Below are 16451 nucleotides of genomic sequence, written 5' to 3'. Positions count from 1 at the left end.
GGCAGAACGATGGAGGTGGAAGCACATAAAGCCGATCCTGAAAGACCTACATTGGCTCCCAGTACGTTTCCAAGCACAATTCAAAGTGTTGGTGCTGACCTTTAAAGCCCTAAACGGCCTCAAAGGCCCAGTATACCTGAAGGAGCATCTCCACCCCCATCATTCAGCCCAGACACTGAGATCCAGCGCCGAGGGCCTTCTGGCGGTTCCCTCATTGCAAAAAGTGAGGTTACAGGGAACCAGGCAGAGGGCCTTCTCAGTGGTGGTGCCCTCCCAGTGGAATGCCCTCTCGTCAGATGTCAAGGACAGAAACAACTACAGTCGTACCTCAGGTTGAGCATTTTCGCGTTGTGCTCCGCGGCGACCCGGAAGTAACAGAACGCATTACTTCCAGGTTTTGCCGCTCGCACATGCGCAGACGCTCAAAATGACATCACGCACATGCATGGAAGCGGCAAAACGCGACCCGCGCACGCACAGACGTGTGTTACGTTCGCTTCAGGATGTGAATGGGGCTCCGGAACGGATCCCGTTCGCATCCAGAGGTACCACTGTATCTTACTTTTAAAAGGCAGTCCCATTTAGGGAAGCTTTTAATATTTGATGAATTATTGTATTTTAATATTTTGCTGGAAGCCGCCCAGTCAGATGAGCAGGGTATAAATATTATTATTATTATTATTATTATTATTATTATTATTATTATTATTATTATCTAAATAGCAGCTGCTAGAAACCCCAGGAGGGGAGAGTTGGCCACTGTGAAAAGAGGACGTTGGCCGAGATGGGTCACTAGGCTGTTCTTATGTTCTTAATCTCAGCATGAAAGAAGCAAATTGCATGTTCCCCGAAGGGCGGGGAGCCCTGGGGGATCTCTCAAGGGAACCTCTGTCCCTGGCACAGAGTCCCAGTGCCCAGAAGGAGCGGTTGGCACCCTGGGTTTCTAGAACAGACACGAGCAGCGAGGTCTGACCTCAGCTGCCTCCCTGCCCTTTTAAAAGCTAAAACTGCAGACAGCTGTGCGCTGCCGCATATCGGACACAAGAGTAGGAAAAGGGGAGAGAAAGAGTGGGGGGAAAGGCAGAACGAGAAGAGATTTACTCCCTTTCTAAATTATTCACAAGAAAAGGGACTGCGCATCTTTAACAAGCCATCGTTTTATGAAGCAAGGTTAACATTTTTACTTGATTCAGTAGAATATTATAAACTCTCCGGGGTCCATTTGAGGACTTTCTACTTTGTGCAAAAGGAACAGACTCAGCACTTTTTATATTATTTAGAGAATAAAATTAACCCTCGATGGCCCAGGCTGGGTATTTCCTCTCCCCAGTTAAATATGGCACGCTCAGCAATTCCACCCCCCCGATATAATTACGGGCTGCTATCCATCATCTGTAGGAGAATGTTTTTCTGACACTCCAGAAGTGATGCGGTAAGCACGTTCACTAATAGAATAAATATTCTAAGTATCTCTTTTATATTTTCATTTAAATTGGAATATTTTAAAATAATTGTACACGTGCTGCCTGGGTGACTTGTACCGGAGAGAGGCTGCCCGATCAACTCTGCCTTCGGCTCGGAGGGAAGGTCTCCCGCCACAAAAACCAGGGGTCCGGCTGCAAAACGCTGTTAGCAAAAGGTAATCTGCTAGCAATATTTTGCTGCCAGAGTCCCCCCATGAGCCTCCTCACCAAGTGTTCCTCTTCCCCACCTTTGACTGATGGCCGTCTCTCGATTGGAATGTAGGTGTCCCGACTTCAAAACTTATTTATTGCATCTATGTTGTTGTCGTTTAGTCGTGTCCGACTCTTCGTGACCCCCTGGACCAGAGCACGCCAGGCACTCCTGTCTTCCACTGCCTCCCGCAGTTTGGTCAAACTCATCCTGGTAGCTTCGAGAACACTGTCCCACCATCTTGTCCTCTGTCGTCCCCTTCTCCTTGTGCCCTCCATCTTTCCCAACATCAGGGTCTTTTCCAGGGAGTCTTCTCTTCTCATGAGGTGGCCAAAGTCTTGGAGCCTCAGCTTCAGGATCTGTCCTTCCAGTGAGCACTCAGGGCTGATTTCCTTCAGAATGGAGAGGTTTGATCTTCTTGCAGTCCATGGGACTCTCAAGAGTCTCCTTCAGCACCAGAATTCAAAAGCATCCATTCTTCTGCAATCAGCCTCCTTTATGGTCCAGCTCTCACTTCCATACATCACTAATGGGAAAATCATAGCTTGAACTATACGGACCTTTGTTGGCAAGGTGATGTCTCTGCTTTTTAAGATGCTGTCTAGGTTTGTCATTGCTTTTCTCCCAAGAAGCAGGCATCCTTTAATTTCGTGACTGCTGTCACCATCTGCAGTGATCATGGAGCATCTATACCCCACTTTTATTTCCCTCTAAGGAGCTCAAGTTGGTGTACATCAGCGGTTCTCAACCTGTGAGTCCCCAGATGTTGTTGGACTACAACTCCCATCATCCCTGAGCTCTGGCCTTGCCAGCTGGGGGTGATGGGAGTTGTAGTTCAAAAACACCTGGGCACCCACAGGTTGAGAAAGGCTGGTGTACATGCCCCCCCATTTAATCCCCACAACCACCCTATCAGGTAGGCTAGACTGAGGGAGGCCCCAGGTTACCTGGTGAATGGGAGGATTCGAACCCTGGCCTCTCCCAGTTCAGAGCCTGACCCTCTAACCAAGACACCACAAGGCGCTCCCTGGAACTCCTCCTCCTAGTTGCACAAGAGTAGCCCTACTGGGTTATACACAGCAGCAAAACAGATGCCCTAACAGAAAAATTCAGAACCATGACCGGACGGCAACCACCCATTGCTGTCCTACCACCACCAATGAAACCTGGAGGTTCCCTCCAGCCATCATGACTAGCAGCCGTTGGCAGACTTCTCCTCCCACTCTGTCTTCTCTAGTCATTTGTCCAACCCCCTTCTAAAGCTAGCAACCATCACATCTGGTGGCAGCGAGTTCCACAAGCCAGCAAGGTGAGGAAGATCTTCCTTTTGCCGGGCGTACCCATCAGCTTTGCTGGATGAGCCCACTTTCTGGCGCTGTCAGAGAGGGAGGGGAAACCTCCCCTGCCTTTGCTTTCTCCACACCTTTCTCCACAGGTAGGGCAAGCACATCCCCTAGCCTCAAGTCACCTTTGCCTCCACGCCAGTCTCTGCTGCTTCCAGTGGCTGCCATCACCTGAGACACGGAAGCTGCATTCGGGGCTGGCCCAGTACATTTTGGCAACTGAGGCGGACCACAAACTGACACACAAATGCACCCTGGCCAAGGAAGAAGGGATGAGCAATTGGGAACAAAGCAGGGGGCAAAGATCGACCACTGGGATCTGCTGCCCCGGGGATCCTGCCACCCGAGGAAGTAGCCTCACCTTGCCTCATGGGTGTGCCAGCCCTGGCTGCGTTCCTTCACAATACTGCAGCCGTGTGGGTGTCACGGTGCTGTCAGGCGAGGAATGTGAGGAATTAACTACAGTGGTACCTTGGTTCTCAAAGTTAATCTGTTCCAGAGGTCTGTTCCAAAACCAAAGCGTTCCCAAACCAAGGCACGCTTTCCCATAGGAAGTAATGCAAAATGAATTAATTGGTTCCAGAATTTTAAAAAGAACCCCTAACACAGCAATTTAACATGAATTTTACTATCCAACGAGACCATTGATTCATAAAATGAAAACAATAAGCAACGTACTGCAGTCACTCAATCACCCAATCAATGAGTAGCTGAATTGGGTTCCCCACAGTCACAAAAACAAAACAAAAAGGAGCTGCAAAAACAAAACCACAAAATAAATAGCATAAACAGACCCCAGCATAACACTCAGAACAGAAGTGTAACACTCAAAACGGAGCATGTTCGGCTTCCGAAAAAAGTTTGCCAACCGGAACACTTACTTTTGGGTTTGCAGTGTTTGGGTTCCAAATTGTTTGAGTACCAAGGCATTTCAGAACCAAGGTACCACAGTATTGTCGAAAGTACACTCACAAGTTACTCCTAGGTGTCCACCTGTTGAGGCAGTTGTTGCGACAGAGAGACCCCTGCCCGCCACAACCTCAGCTTAGGTATCTCTACCACCCGAGCTGCTCGCAAGCAGAAGCAGACTTCACCTGCGTGTAATCTCCTCCTGCTCCTCCCTCTTCACCCCTCTCCTCGTCCTGGGAGACAGTGGAGCAGGAGACACGGGAGCAGCAGCAGGAGGAGGTGTGGAAGGCTTAGACTCCCCACCAGCCTGACCTCTCTCTTCCTCCTCCTGCCCTGTTCTTCCCTCTCCAATCCTGCAGCTTCTCCTGCCTCTGGCTCTCGTCTCTTGGCTGTCACACATTCCCCCAGATCAGCTGGGCATGTTTAGCCTGGAGAAGAGGAGGTTAAGGGGTGATATGATATCCATGTTCAAATATATAAAAGGATGTCACATAGAGGAGGGAGAAAGGTTGTTTTCTGCTGCTCCAGAGAAGCGGACACGGAGCAATGGATCCAAACTACAAGAAAGAAGATTCCACCTAAACATTAGGAAGAACTTCCTGGCAGTAAGAGCTGTTCAACAGTGGAATTTGCTGCCAAGGAGTGTGGTGGAGTCTCCTTCTTTGGAGGTCTTTAAGCAGAGGCTTGACAACCATATGTCAGGAGTGCTCTGATGGTGTTTCCTGCTTGGCAGGGGGTTGGACTCGATGGCCCTTGTGGTCTCTTCCAACTCTATGATTCTATGACGTTCCTTTCTTCCAAGTCAGTCTCCAACCCCTCCTTCTCCTGGTGCCCCCTCCTCACTGTCCGGCCGGTCCCTGAAACGGGCGTCCCACAAACCACAGCTGGCCCTGCCGCCACAAAATTCTGCAGCAAAATTCCGCTGCCTTCTTACTGCCAGGCCCATTTCTTGTTGGAAGGTTCAGGACAGATAGAAGAGAGTATTAATTTACATGTAGCTATTTAAATGTAACACGGGTGGTGCTGTGGTCTAAACCACAGAGCCTAGGACTTGCCAATCAGAAGGTCAGCGGTTCGAATCCCCGCGACGGGGTGAGCTCCCGTTGCTCGGTCCCTGCTCCTGCCAACCTAGCAGTTCAAAAGCACATCAAAGTGCAAGTAGAGAAATAGGTACCGTTCTGGAGGGAAGGTAAACGGCGTTTCCGTGTGCTGCTCTGGTTCGCCAGAAGCGGCTTAGTCCTGCTGGCCACATGACCCGGAAGCTGTACGGCGTCTCCCTCGGCCAATAAAGCGAGATGAGCGCCGCAACCCCAGAGTCATCCACGACTGGACCTAATGGTCAGGGGTCACTTTACCTTTTAATTTTTTTAGTTAAGCTATGGCACTCCCTCCTACAGGAGGCAATAGGGGCGAGCAACCTTGATGACTTTAAAAGAGGATGGGGCAAACTCATAGAGCCGAGGGCTGCTGATGGCGACCATGCTAAATAATAATAATAATAATAATAATAATAATAATAATAATAATAATAATAATAATAATAATTTATTATTTGTACCCCGCCCATCTGGCTGGGTTTCCCCAGCCACTCTGGGCGGCTTCCACAGAGACCAAAAATACACTAAAATGTCACACATTAAAAACTTCCCTGAACAGGGCTGCCTTAAGATGTCTTCTGAATGTCAGGTAGTTGTTTATCGCTTTGACATCTGGTGGGAGGGCGTTCCACAGGGCGGGTGCCACTACCAAGAAGGCCCTCTGCCTGGTTCCCTGTAGCTTTGCTTCTCGCAATGAGGGAACCGCCGGAAGGCCCAGATGGAGCAGCCTCTCTCTCTACAACAATAGGAGGTACGGAGAGAGGGATTCTTTAAAGGCACTTTCCTACTGTTTGCCCCCTAAAGCCCATCGCCCAAAAGAAGGACATAAAAGGTGCGATCATCAGGTGTGTGACTGTACATCTGAGAAACGAATATTGCAGGGCTAGAAAAGATGAATGAAAGGGCAACCCAAGAGGGCATCATGGGCATGAAGGAATTTCCCAGTGAAGAAAGGTGACAACAGTTGGGGCTTCTGAGTTTCCGGGGAAAGGTGAGTTAAGTGGGTGGGTGGGTGGGGGGACATGACAGAGAAGTCGAGAATTATGTTTGGTGTGGAGGAAGTGGATAGGAAGAAGTGGTTTTTCTCTCTTATAAGGCAAGAGGTTAAGACCATTCAATGAAGCTGAACATTGAAAGATTCAGGACAAAAGGAAAGTTTTTCACACAGCACAAACTACGGAATATCGTTTAACTACAAAACCACGATGATGATTTTATTAAATGTATTAGTCGCAATTTTGCCATGGCAACTCAAAGTGACTTGCAATATTATAAGCAAAAAACCAAATACATATCTATATTAAAGTCAGTACTTTTTTTAAAAAAATCTAAAAACAGTTCCATTTAAAAAAAAAAAGTATATTACTGCTGCAGCAAAGACAGCAAGTTTCTCATCAGGAGCCCCCTTGGGTTCATTGAAATAGCAGATTCATTACCTTTGAGGTAGCCCTGATTTTCAGAGAATTTAACATTAAGTTATCCCTGGTTGCTTCTTGCCAGACCAAGAGTCACAGCACACAGAGCCAAACACAGCCGGCTATTTTTACTTTTTTTAATTCCCAAAATTTAAACCCTACTTTTCCAAAGTGGCATATGCGCGCGCACACACACACACACACACACACACACACACACGGTGCAGCTGGATCCCAGCTGGATTTGAAGATGGAAACGTTTCTGTCCAGTATCTCTCCAGCAAGGGGTATTTGCCATTTGAGAAGTCCTGCCTACTCACCTGTGGTACTGAACCCCAAAGAGGAGGAAAGAGAAGGTGGAAGAACATTAAAAAACACCCTTCTCAGTGGATTTTCTGTGAGTATAGACCATGTCATGAGACAAAACAACAACCGCAAGAGAGATATATATGGATTCTCAGCTGCATGAGGGTCACATCTCAATGGGATACTTGTCCAAGCCCTTGCCCCATCTCACCTTCTCTCCCAAGGGACAGTAGCCTTTGAGGAAGTCTGAGCACACCTCCGCCTTCTGGGAAACGTAGACATGGCTGTAGGGACAGTCACTGTTGTTGCAGATCCCTTTCAGGAAATAAGAACACACAGGCATCTGAAAGGACAAAGTCAGGAGGGAAGAGGATTTAGTGCCAGTTCCAACCCCCAAGTCTGACAGAAAACCATCCCTGCTATAAAATGAAGGCCACAGTCTCCCACGCCCACCAGATTTGATTCTGGTGTGGTTTACACATGCATCTCTTACGCTCACAACAACCCTGCCAAGCTGGCCACAAATATTCCCATTTTGCAGAATGCAACTTGCGGAGAAAGCAACTTTCTCAGGGCCACCCAGGGAGTCTCATGAGCGAGCAGCAAATTGAGTCTTCTGTTTGCTTGCGACTTCCATACCTTGTGCAGGAATCCTACAAGAGAGCCAGGTGCACCACCCAACTCAGTCACCTTCATAACTGCTCCCTGTAGTGCACATATTATGCATCTGATAATTTATACAGTGCTTAATTACAGCGATCTCTAAGTAACTCCATACCAAAAAAAAACAAAACACCCCACCATCCGTTAGAACAATAACATCAGAAACAAAGAAAGTCAGTAGGCACCAGAAGCTGAACCTAAGTCCAGTGTCCAGATCAAGGGAAGTCATAATACCACTCTATTCTGCCTTGGTCAGACCCCACCTGGAATCCTGTGTCCAGTTCTGGGTGCCACAATTTAAGAAGGACGTTGACAAGCTGGGAGGTGTGCAGAGGAGAGCAACCAAGATGATCAAGGGTCCGGAAAGCAAGCCTTGTGAGGAACAGTTGAAGGAGCTGGTTATGTTTAGCCTGGGAAAGAGGGGACTGAGAAGTGACAGGATACGCATCTTCAAATACCTGAAGGGCTGCCACATGGAAGATGGAGTAAGCTTGTTTTTTCCTGCTCCAGAGCCGAGAACCCAAACCAATGGATTCAAATGGCAAGAGGGGTGATTTCGACTAAACATCAGGAAGGACCTTCTGTTGGCAAGAGCACAGCGCCTGTCTAATATTCAAGGGGGAGGGAGTTCCAAAGGCTAGGTGTCATGATATGACACCCAAACCTCACCAGACGAGAGTAGCAATGGGCCAAAGGGTACTTTGATTCCCATTTTTGGCATCTTTGAGAGAAACGCCTTTTGCGGCAGCTTGAAGCCAGATTCTGGCCATTGTTTCCTCCAGTTGGTGGGCAGGACTCCACAGGACTCATTGCTCCCGCTACCTTTGTTCACAGGTGCTGGTGATGTGAAAAAGCACATCAAAACCAATCTGTGCGCGGAGACAGATGTGGGGCCGCCTTGAGCACTCCTGCCACAAGGCACAAAACTATACCTTCTGCCAGCTGCTGGGTAATTAAAAAGGAATTACTGGCCTGCTGTGACAATCCTCCTCCTCCACCTTTAGTGGCTACTGGAGGCGGAGAGGGGCTGCAGCTCAGGGTGGCAAAGCGCTGCCTTTGCAGGGATGGAAGCAGTAGGACTGCTGGTCAGCCAAGGAAGCACCTGCGGCATCCTCCAGCTGTTTTGGACTACAACTCCCATCAGCCCCAGCCAGTATGGTCATGCTAGCTGGGGCAGATGGGAGTTGCCGTCCAAAACAGCTGGAGGGCACCAGAGGGCTGCTCCAGGGTGACTCTGCAGAGAATAACATTAAATAAGAATATTCCTATTTCTTGAAAGCATCTTGCTCCTGAGTGTACCTTCCAAGGCCCAGACTCACCACACGGCTTGTGGGTGCTTGGCTCGCCTTACCCCCAGAGTTTCAATTCCACGCTCTCCCTCTTCCCTTCCTGGCTGTCCACATGGACACAAAAACCGGCGGATTGCCCAGTGAACAGAGCCACCGCTTCTGCCAAGCGCCATGGCCTTAAGTCCTGCAGGTTCAGGGATCCTCCGGCCAGTATTTACAGATGTGCAACAAGCACGGGCAAGACGATGCGTGGGGGAGGGAACTTTCCCCCGAAGGACGTATTAGGGCTTTAACTGAATTAGTTCACTAGAGTGAGAAGGAGGAGGAGGGAGGGGAGAGAAAGAGGACAGGAAAATGGAAGGCTAAAAGCCACGCAAGAAGGAAAAACAAAGAGGGCTTTAAAAGCAAAGAGTTTATTTTTAATTGTCTTTTAACTGCAGACATTAAAATAAAGGACAGGGCTCTGGGGCTGCCTTCTCCTGTCGGCGGTGGCGTGACCGTAAACGATTCCCTTAATGTAGGTTTTGATATAGAGATCAAATTAGCTCTAATAAAAAGGGATAATAAAGGCAGCTCTTATGCAAAACTCAACTCCTCCCAGCTGTCAAGGCTGAGCCATTACCAAGAGGAAGCGCCGTTCTCGTTTCAATTAACCTTGTTTGCACCCCGCGATGTCCGCGCAAATAACAATAACATTAATGCAAGGCGCTGCGGCCATATTAGGAAGCCCCGAAGACGCGCGCATGCCTTCCCGGAGCCGGCGGCTAATGAACCCGAAACTCGACGTGAATTTCCAAATTGCTCACAACAGAGTTTTGAAGCTCTATTAGGGAGAAAAATGCTGATTCTTGTCAAGTCCCTCAAGGGGAAAAGCTGTTGCAACAGCAGCCTGCTCCAGCCCAAGTCTTAGCCTCGTGCTAACCTCTCGCATCCGCAAACTCAGCTGCGCTGGCACACGGGGAATGGCAGGGGGCTGGCGGCCCCAGGGATGGTGGGCAGCAAACTGGGGGCCACAAGGAAGTCTGCCCGGGAGGGCCGGGCCATTTCTCCACTACGCCCCACCCTCCAAATAAGGAAAGCTGTTTGATGCTTCAACTCTTCTCGTGCCATATTCTCAGAAAACCTATCAAAACTCTTCTCTTTTGCTCGGCTTCTAAGGCAGCCAGAGATAATAGTCCCTTCTCTTCTCGTTTTGCCCTTTTCAGGTAAAAACAAACCAATTAATTTTGAACGTAAACGTTTGCGGATTTTCTTTTTGATTTAGTTCAGGACTCTGGCAGCCTTCAAGACATTGTTGGACTACAACATGGGTGCTAGCTAGAGGCTGATGGGAGTTGTAGTCCAACAGCCTTTGGAGGGCATCAGCTTGCGCAAGGCTTGCTCCAAAGTGGCGCCACAACTACAAATGGCGCTTGACCCCCGAGGAGAGCTGGCTGAGGCTGATGGGAGCAGAAGTCCAACAGCATCTGGAGGGCATCAGTTTGACGTAGGAGGACCAAAGGGCCTGCTACACAACTGTATTCCACACACACACCCCGCGAATACAAACCTCTAACCATGTTTGTGTTGGGATACTACCAGGGAGATAAAGTCCATCATGGCCCCAAGCCGTCTGCCGGATGATCCATCAATCTCCCGTAGGCATGCAGTATCAGCAATTAGCAACATGAGTGTCTAGAAAATATCTTGCCACATTCTAGAGCTCATGCACACTCTATAAGCAGATAATGCACAGTGAAAGTCGCACTCAGGAGAGCATTATTTACAAGTTTTATTCAGCGTTGATCAGACCAAAGAAAGACATGACTGCCTGCGTCAGTGTTTCCAGACAGAGAAAAAACGAAAGCAACAGAAAACATAAACATCCTGTGAACAGGAAATACGCAGACTCTGTGACTCAAAGCCTGCTCCCTTTTAAGGTCGAACGGAAATATCCTAACAGTTTGTTCATACAATCTGCAGAGCAATCGGAGGCCCAAGCGGCGTTTTTGAATGTCAACCACCTCTGGAAAGCCCTGGGACTGCCTCTGTCTCCATTCCAAGCCAGGCAACTTGGTGGGACAACAACGTCAATGGACTGGCTGCAGGGCCAGTCCAAGGCATTTTGCTGCCCGAGGCAATGGACAAGATGCCTGGCTCCATTCCATGTACAAAACCCTCCAAAACTGGCTGTCAAAACCAACTCTGACACTGGCAATGGAGCCAGTGTCCTCGGCTGCCTCTGAGGACAGCAGGCTAGCTTAGGGGGCACACAGCAGAGCACACAGCACGTAGCTCTGTCCTAGGGTTGCTTTTTAGAAACTTCGCCTGGACGCTATTTCCAATGGAAGAATCCCGGGAAATCCTGGGCGCAGGGCAGCCTTACTCTGTCCACTGTCTCAACACCACCTCCAACATCTGCACCTCCCTCTGTCTCAAGGCCCTGGCTAGGCAGAGCACAAATTTAAAATAATTTGTCTGCTGCTTGATTGCTCAAAAATCCCACCCTAGGGCCTTAAGGAGAAGGGTAAGTAATAAACCAATAACCACATCATTCCATGGCATGTGTTCCCTTCCATTTGGTTTGCACCCCTGATGCTCTCGCCAGAAAGTGCTGGCGCACCGCCTGGTCTCCCTGAGGGTTTGCGAAAGAAATGGACAGACAACAGAGGGACTTCTCAAACTCCATTCCCAGTCGGAGGCAAGCACATTTGCTCTTGGCAGCAGCCAGGAGGTGGGGCAATCGTGTATCCAGACCAAAAAATAAATAAATCTGTTCCTGTACGAAACTCAAGACACAGGATAAGAAAGCTACCTTTAAAAGAAAGGGCTTGTTTGGAGACAGTGGACTCCAGCCAGGCCATTTGCAGCGAAGCCTGAGCACAGCAGAAAACCGCTTTCTTTTGCGGTAAGGATTAACTCACCAGCCCCTCTCTTTGGGTTGTGCTTTGATAAATGAGGCGAACATCACCTTTCCTGGTAATCGCCAGGTTAACAGGAAGCTACAGGAGCGGGTGCCGAAGTCCCCACTTGCCTCCGGGCAGCCGGCTACCCCTGGGCTATAAATCATGGCGGAAAGGGCTCTGAGCTCAGCAAAGGAAGGGGAGGCCGTAGCCTAGAAACTCCCCAACTCAAAATAGAAAGTAAGAAGTCCACTCCTCTCCCCCAACGCAGTTCGCTAGCACGGACTTGCTTTGGGGAAACCACACGGTGAACCACAAGTTCGGGGGAGAGGGACTGGGTGCCTTTAGTTTCCCATTCAGCACAGCACAGGGATGGGTTACTCTGTGCTCACAAAAAAGGAGAACGAAATTCTGCCCCAGGCAACCTGCATTCTGTGCAATTTCAGAACCTAGGTAAATTAGCAAATACGCACGACTCTCCGGCTTTGCCACATTTATTCTGCAAATGTTTTCCAGCGGTCGACATTATTTATTCTGGGTTTGCTAGTCACAGGGAGGGGGGTGGGGACATGGGAGCTTTGCAGTCCTCCCCCCACCCAGCCAAAAAAGCATATTTAGCTACCTCTCCGGATTCTGAGATTTAAGCATGTTTTGCTCACACAGCTTTAAGCATCTCTTCAAAAGTAATAAGGGCCAGAAACCTGCTTATCTCCTGTTAGTGAAAATGGAAGTTCTCAGGAAGCTGAAATGCTGCACCTGATACCATCTAGGAGCCGTCAGGGAGGGCGGGAGGCAGAGAACATGAAGTCATAGTTAATGGCCTGACTGGGGCCAGCTGAAAACTTTTTTTTTGTTTTGGCCAGCCTACCCAGACATATAATTTAGCTACCTCTATCTCTTTTAAAAGCTGTATTGATTTTATCTTTGTTTGTAATGATGATGGTTCTCTGTGTATGTGTGTGTGTGTTTAACAACAATGGCTTCATATATATTTGTTCTTAATTGGACTGTGAATTTGAGCTGTGTTTTATCCAAAAATTTATTTGTCCCTTGGTTGGAGAGCTTTTCGATCAAGCTGGTTATAAATCTACTAAATCAGTCATTCCCAAACTTTTGGGGGGGCTACTGCCCCCCTTGGTTCCATCACCCCACCCCCAGTGCCCCCTACTCTATAAAGAGCATTATTCAGAACAGCGGTTTGCACGACCCTCTAAGGAAGGTAATAACACAATAAAATTCAAAACAGTAACAATGAATGGCACATTTATTCAAAATCAAATTAAAACTATTTAGCTTAATTATGTCAACAATGTTAGTGAGCTTGATCCAGCAATACCCATTTTTCAAAGCCTGATGTTCATTTACCAAAGCAATAGTAATTTCCACCTCCAGCATCCCCCTGCCGCCCCCTTGCCTCTTTGCAGCCCTTGCCCTCCCAAGGAGTGCTACCTCTGGTCTAAATAAATAAATCTGCACATACGAAAAAGCAGCCCCCTCTCTCCCAATATGGGTCACGCTCTAGAACTGTCCTATCCTGAATTCTGGGTGGGACAATGAGACCTGCACCAGGAGTTGGTACTTCCAGGAGGCTGGGGAAGAGACTGGCCATCTCCTCCCTCCCAAACTTTTCCCTTTTGCTGCTGCCAGCCTCCTCTGGGGTAAAGATACAGCAGCCATCTGCATGGTCATCTAGCCTGGTGAGAGGACCCCTCCCCTCTGAACTGTATGCAAGCCAGGCTTATTTTCGTTTTTACTCGCTTTGCTTTTTATTTTTGCACTTAAACCTTGACTGTTTTGTTTGTGTTTTGTAATATTGAATTTATTCTGTTTGTTAAACTGCTGATTTTTCTCATTTTTTTAAATTTACTGGCACGCTCTTGAATATTTGCATTCTGATGTTTTGAATGTTGTCTGTAAGCGGCTCTGGGCACAGCGAATTGTGGAACGGTGGCATCTAAGGAAACTCAATCAATCCATCCCTCATCAAATGTAGTTGCCGTGATCTTCAGAAATGGGACCCTTTGCTTCTGCCCTGCTTGCCACGAGCCAAACCATGCCGCCAGGTGCCATCCAGCCTGTTGCCGTGGCAATCGGCACAGGACAGTATGTTGTGATGCGCTTCACCTGTGCCTGTGGGAACCTCGGACGCGGAAGAAGACAGCCCAAGTTGCCCTGACCTGCTTAATGTGCTAAAATACTGATACATCACAGAATCACAGAGTTGGAAGGGACCCTGAGCAACATCTATTCCAGCCCCCTGCAATGCAGGAATATGCAGCTGCCCCATCCAGGGATGGAACCTGCAGCCTTGCCATCATCAGCACCCCACACTAGCCAACTGAGCTATCAAAGCAGCCTAAGAGACCTGCTTTGCTCTCACGATGGGAAGCAGCCCCATGGCGACCCTGAACAGCTTTTCCAAGCCAACTCCGAATGAATACTGTCAGGGTACTGCCATCGAGGAGGATGCGGGTGGCGCTGTGGGTTAAACCACAGAGTCTAGGACTTGCCGATCAGAAGGTCAGCGGTTCGGATCCCCGCAACGGGGTGAGCTCCCGTTGCTCGGTCCCTGCTCCTGCTAACCTAGCAGTTCGAAAGCCCGCCAGAAAGTGCAAGTAGATAAATAGGTACAGCACCGGCGGGAAGGTAAACAGTGTTTCCGTGTGCTGCTCTGGTTCGCCAGAAGCGGCTTAGTCATGCTGGCCACATGACCCGGAAGCTGTACGCCGGCTCCCTCGGCCAGTAAAGCGAGATGAGCACCGCAACCCCAGAGTCGGCCACAACTAGACCTAATGGTGAGGGGTCCCTTTACCCCTGAAAGGAACTGAGACAGACATGAACTTTGGGTTCCAGCACTGTACATAGTTGTGCACTTAATAAAACCTGTAAAAGGCAGGTCGGAGTCCTGGCTGTTTACTTGTGGGCAACCACCTGTATTCCTGACAAATACGTTGTTTGAAACACCTCCCCACTGCAGCCCCCTCCCTTGGCACCAGACTAAGAGCCAAACCAACCTTGTCTTTCGAAACCTTGTGCGAAAAGGGGCAGGTCCCATCGGTCTTCTTGCATGTACCACGGAGAAACCTGTTGAGACGATGGAGAAGAGGGAGGTCTGAGGAGCTTTGGAGGGAAGCAGATGACAACTGGAAAATTTTGGCGGGGGGAGTGGTGGAATTCAACCGTTACAAATATATTTCCGCTTGCCGTGCGGAACAATCCTCACTCTCCAAACCCTGTGAGCTGTTTTGGCGGTTCTCCTGACCCCCTCCCCAGCTGATGTCAGGGGGTGCACAGCAGAAGGAGCGGGGAGCCCCATTGTGTGAGTGGAAGCCCTTGCGCATGGCTTCCGCTGATGTTGCGCAAAGCAATTTCAGCTTCCATCAGCATGAGTCAAAGGCCAAGTGCAGATATTTCTTTGGAAAGGCCTTTCCAAAGATGGGACAGGCCCTGTCGATTTCTGCAAAGCTCCCACGGCCAACTTAGGCCAGTTTTGATTTGCTGACATGTTCGCTTAGGGCGGCGCTTGCAATCGCAGACAGCTGTGGCCAATGTGTGGATTATACATGTGTATCTGATGCACGCTGGATGCAAATGGAGTCGTGCCCCTTTTTGCCTCATTAGCTTGGTTAATCCACCATGTTCAGGCACAACAGCACTGTCCCTTCCTGGGGCTTCTGGAAAGGAAGATCATTTACCGTGTGCAGACGGCCACCTTTTCCGGGTCGTGGATGTAGGGGCACCTCTCGCCGCGGTTGCATTTGCCAAAGCGGTTGTAGTACATGCAGTATTCCTTCTTCTTCTCCTTTTTCTGCTTGGCCTGGCGGATGATGGCCAAGCTGCGCTGGACGGCTCGGCTGCAGGGAAAGAGAGGGACAAACAGCACACTTCAGCCCCAGGAACTATCATTCTTAAAACCACATTTATTAATTTTTTGTAAAAGACAAACGGTACAAATCGTAACTGACAAACGCATGAGGGAATGCCTCAGAGTTACAGCAAAATTAAGTAAAAAATAACTAAGATTTAAACAAATAACAACAACAACAATGTGTGTTTAGTATGATTGTTCTGCCCTCTTTTCTTCCACAATGTGCAGAGCAGAGTTCCCAAAATACTGGCCCCGATCTCTGCTGTCAAATCTTTTCACTGTTAAAAGTTCCATAAACTAGGATACACTTTGCTGGTACACTTGGGAGCCTCTCTTCCCCCATTTATAATTTATACGTCAAATGCTAAAACCCTCAAAGCAGGTTATTAATTAATTAATTAAATTTACATACTGCCCCTCATCCAAAAATCGCAGGGTAGTTCATAAGATAAAAATACAGGAGATATTTCCTGAAGTCAAACCAGACCAGATAAGAAGTGTCTTTTCTAGCTATCCCTTTGTGTAGACAGAGTTTGAGCATTAACTTTTCCAGAATGGTTTTCAGGAATAATGGAAGTGGCAGTCCAGTAGTATTTTGCAGGTTTCCCTAGGACAGGGGTGGCCAACTCTCAAGAGACTGAGGTCTACGTTCAGAATTAAAAACTGACAGTGGTCTACCCTCGTTTTTGGGGGGTTCAGCTCAAAGTTGTTGAAAGGGAGAAAAGCCCCCCTTTTTTAATGCAGTGATACCTTCAGGTTGAGTGTTTTCAAGTTACGCTCCACGGTTACCCAGAAGTAACAGAATGCGCAGAAGCAGCAAAATGCAACCCACGCACGCAGTCGTGTCTTACATTCTAATCAGGATGTGAATGGGGCTCTGGAACGGATCCCGTTCACATCCAGAGGTACCACTGTAAAAAGGTTTTTGGGGTGAGTTCTGTTTGGGGGGGGGGTTAAAGGCAAGGGACAAAGGGGTAAAGTCACTCACAAAAAGATTACTAAGGG

General features: G+C 48.6%; 1 protein-coding gene across 1 annotated transcript in view; it reads right to left on the bottom strand.

Annotated features, from left to right (window-relative positions):
- The window catches only part of ZC3H3 (zinc finger CCCH-type containing 3), a 269931-nt gene that overhangs the window by 62987 nt on the left and 190493 nt on the right, over positions 1–16451 (bottom strand). Inside the window, exons 7-9 of the mRNA XM_081204465.1 lie at positions 15274–15432; positions 14593–14662; positions 6956–7087 (exon numbers count right to left, since the gene is read on the bottom strand). Coding sequence (XP_081060591.1) covers positions 6956–7087; positions 14593–14662; positions 15274–15432 — 361 coding nt within the window. The remainder of the gene's footprint in view (positions 1–6955; positions 7088–14592; positions 14663–15273; positions 15433–16451) is intronic.

Source organism: Podarcis bocagei (assembly GCF_964188305.1).
Source record: "Podarcis bocagei genome assembly, chromosome: 8".
In the NCBI taxonomy this organism is placed as follows: domain Eukaryota; kingdom Metazoa; phylum Chordata; class Lepidosauria; order Squamata; family Lacertidae; genus Podarcis; species Podarcis bocagei.
The sequence above is the reverse complement of the archived record's forward strand: the minus strand, read 5'-3'. Positions and strand labels throughout refer to the sequence as shown.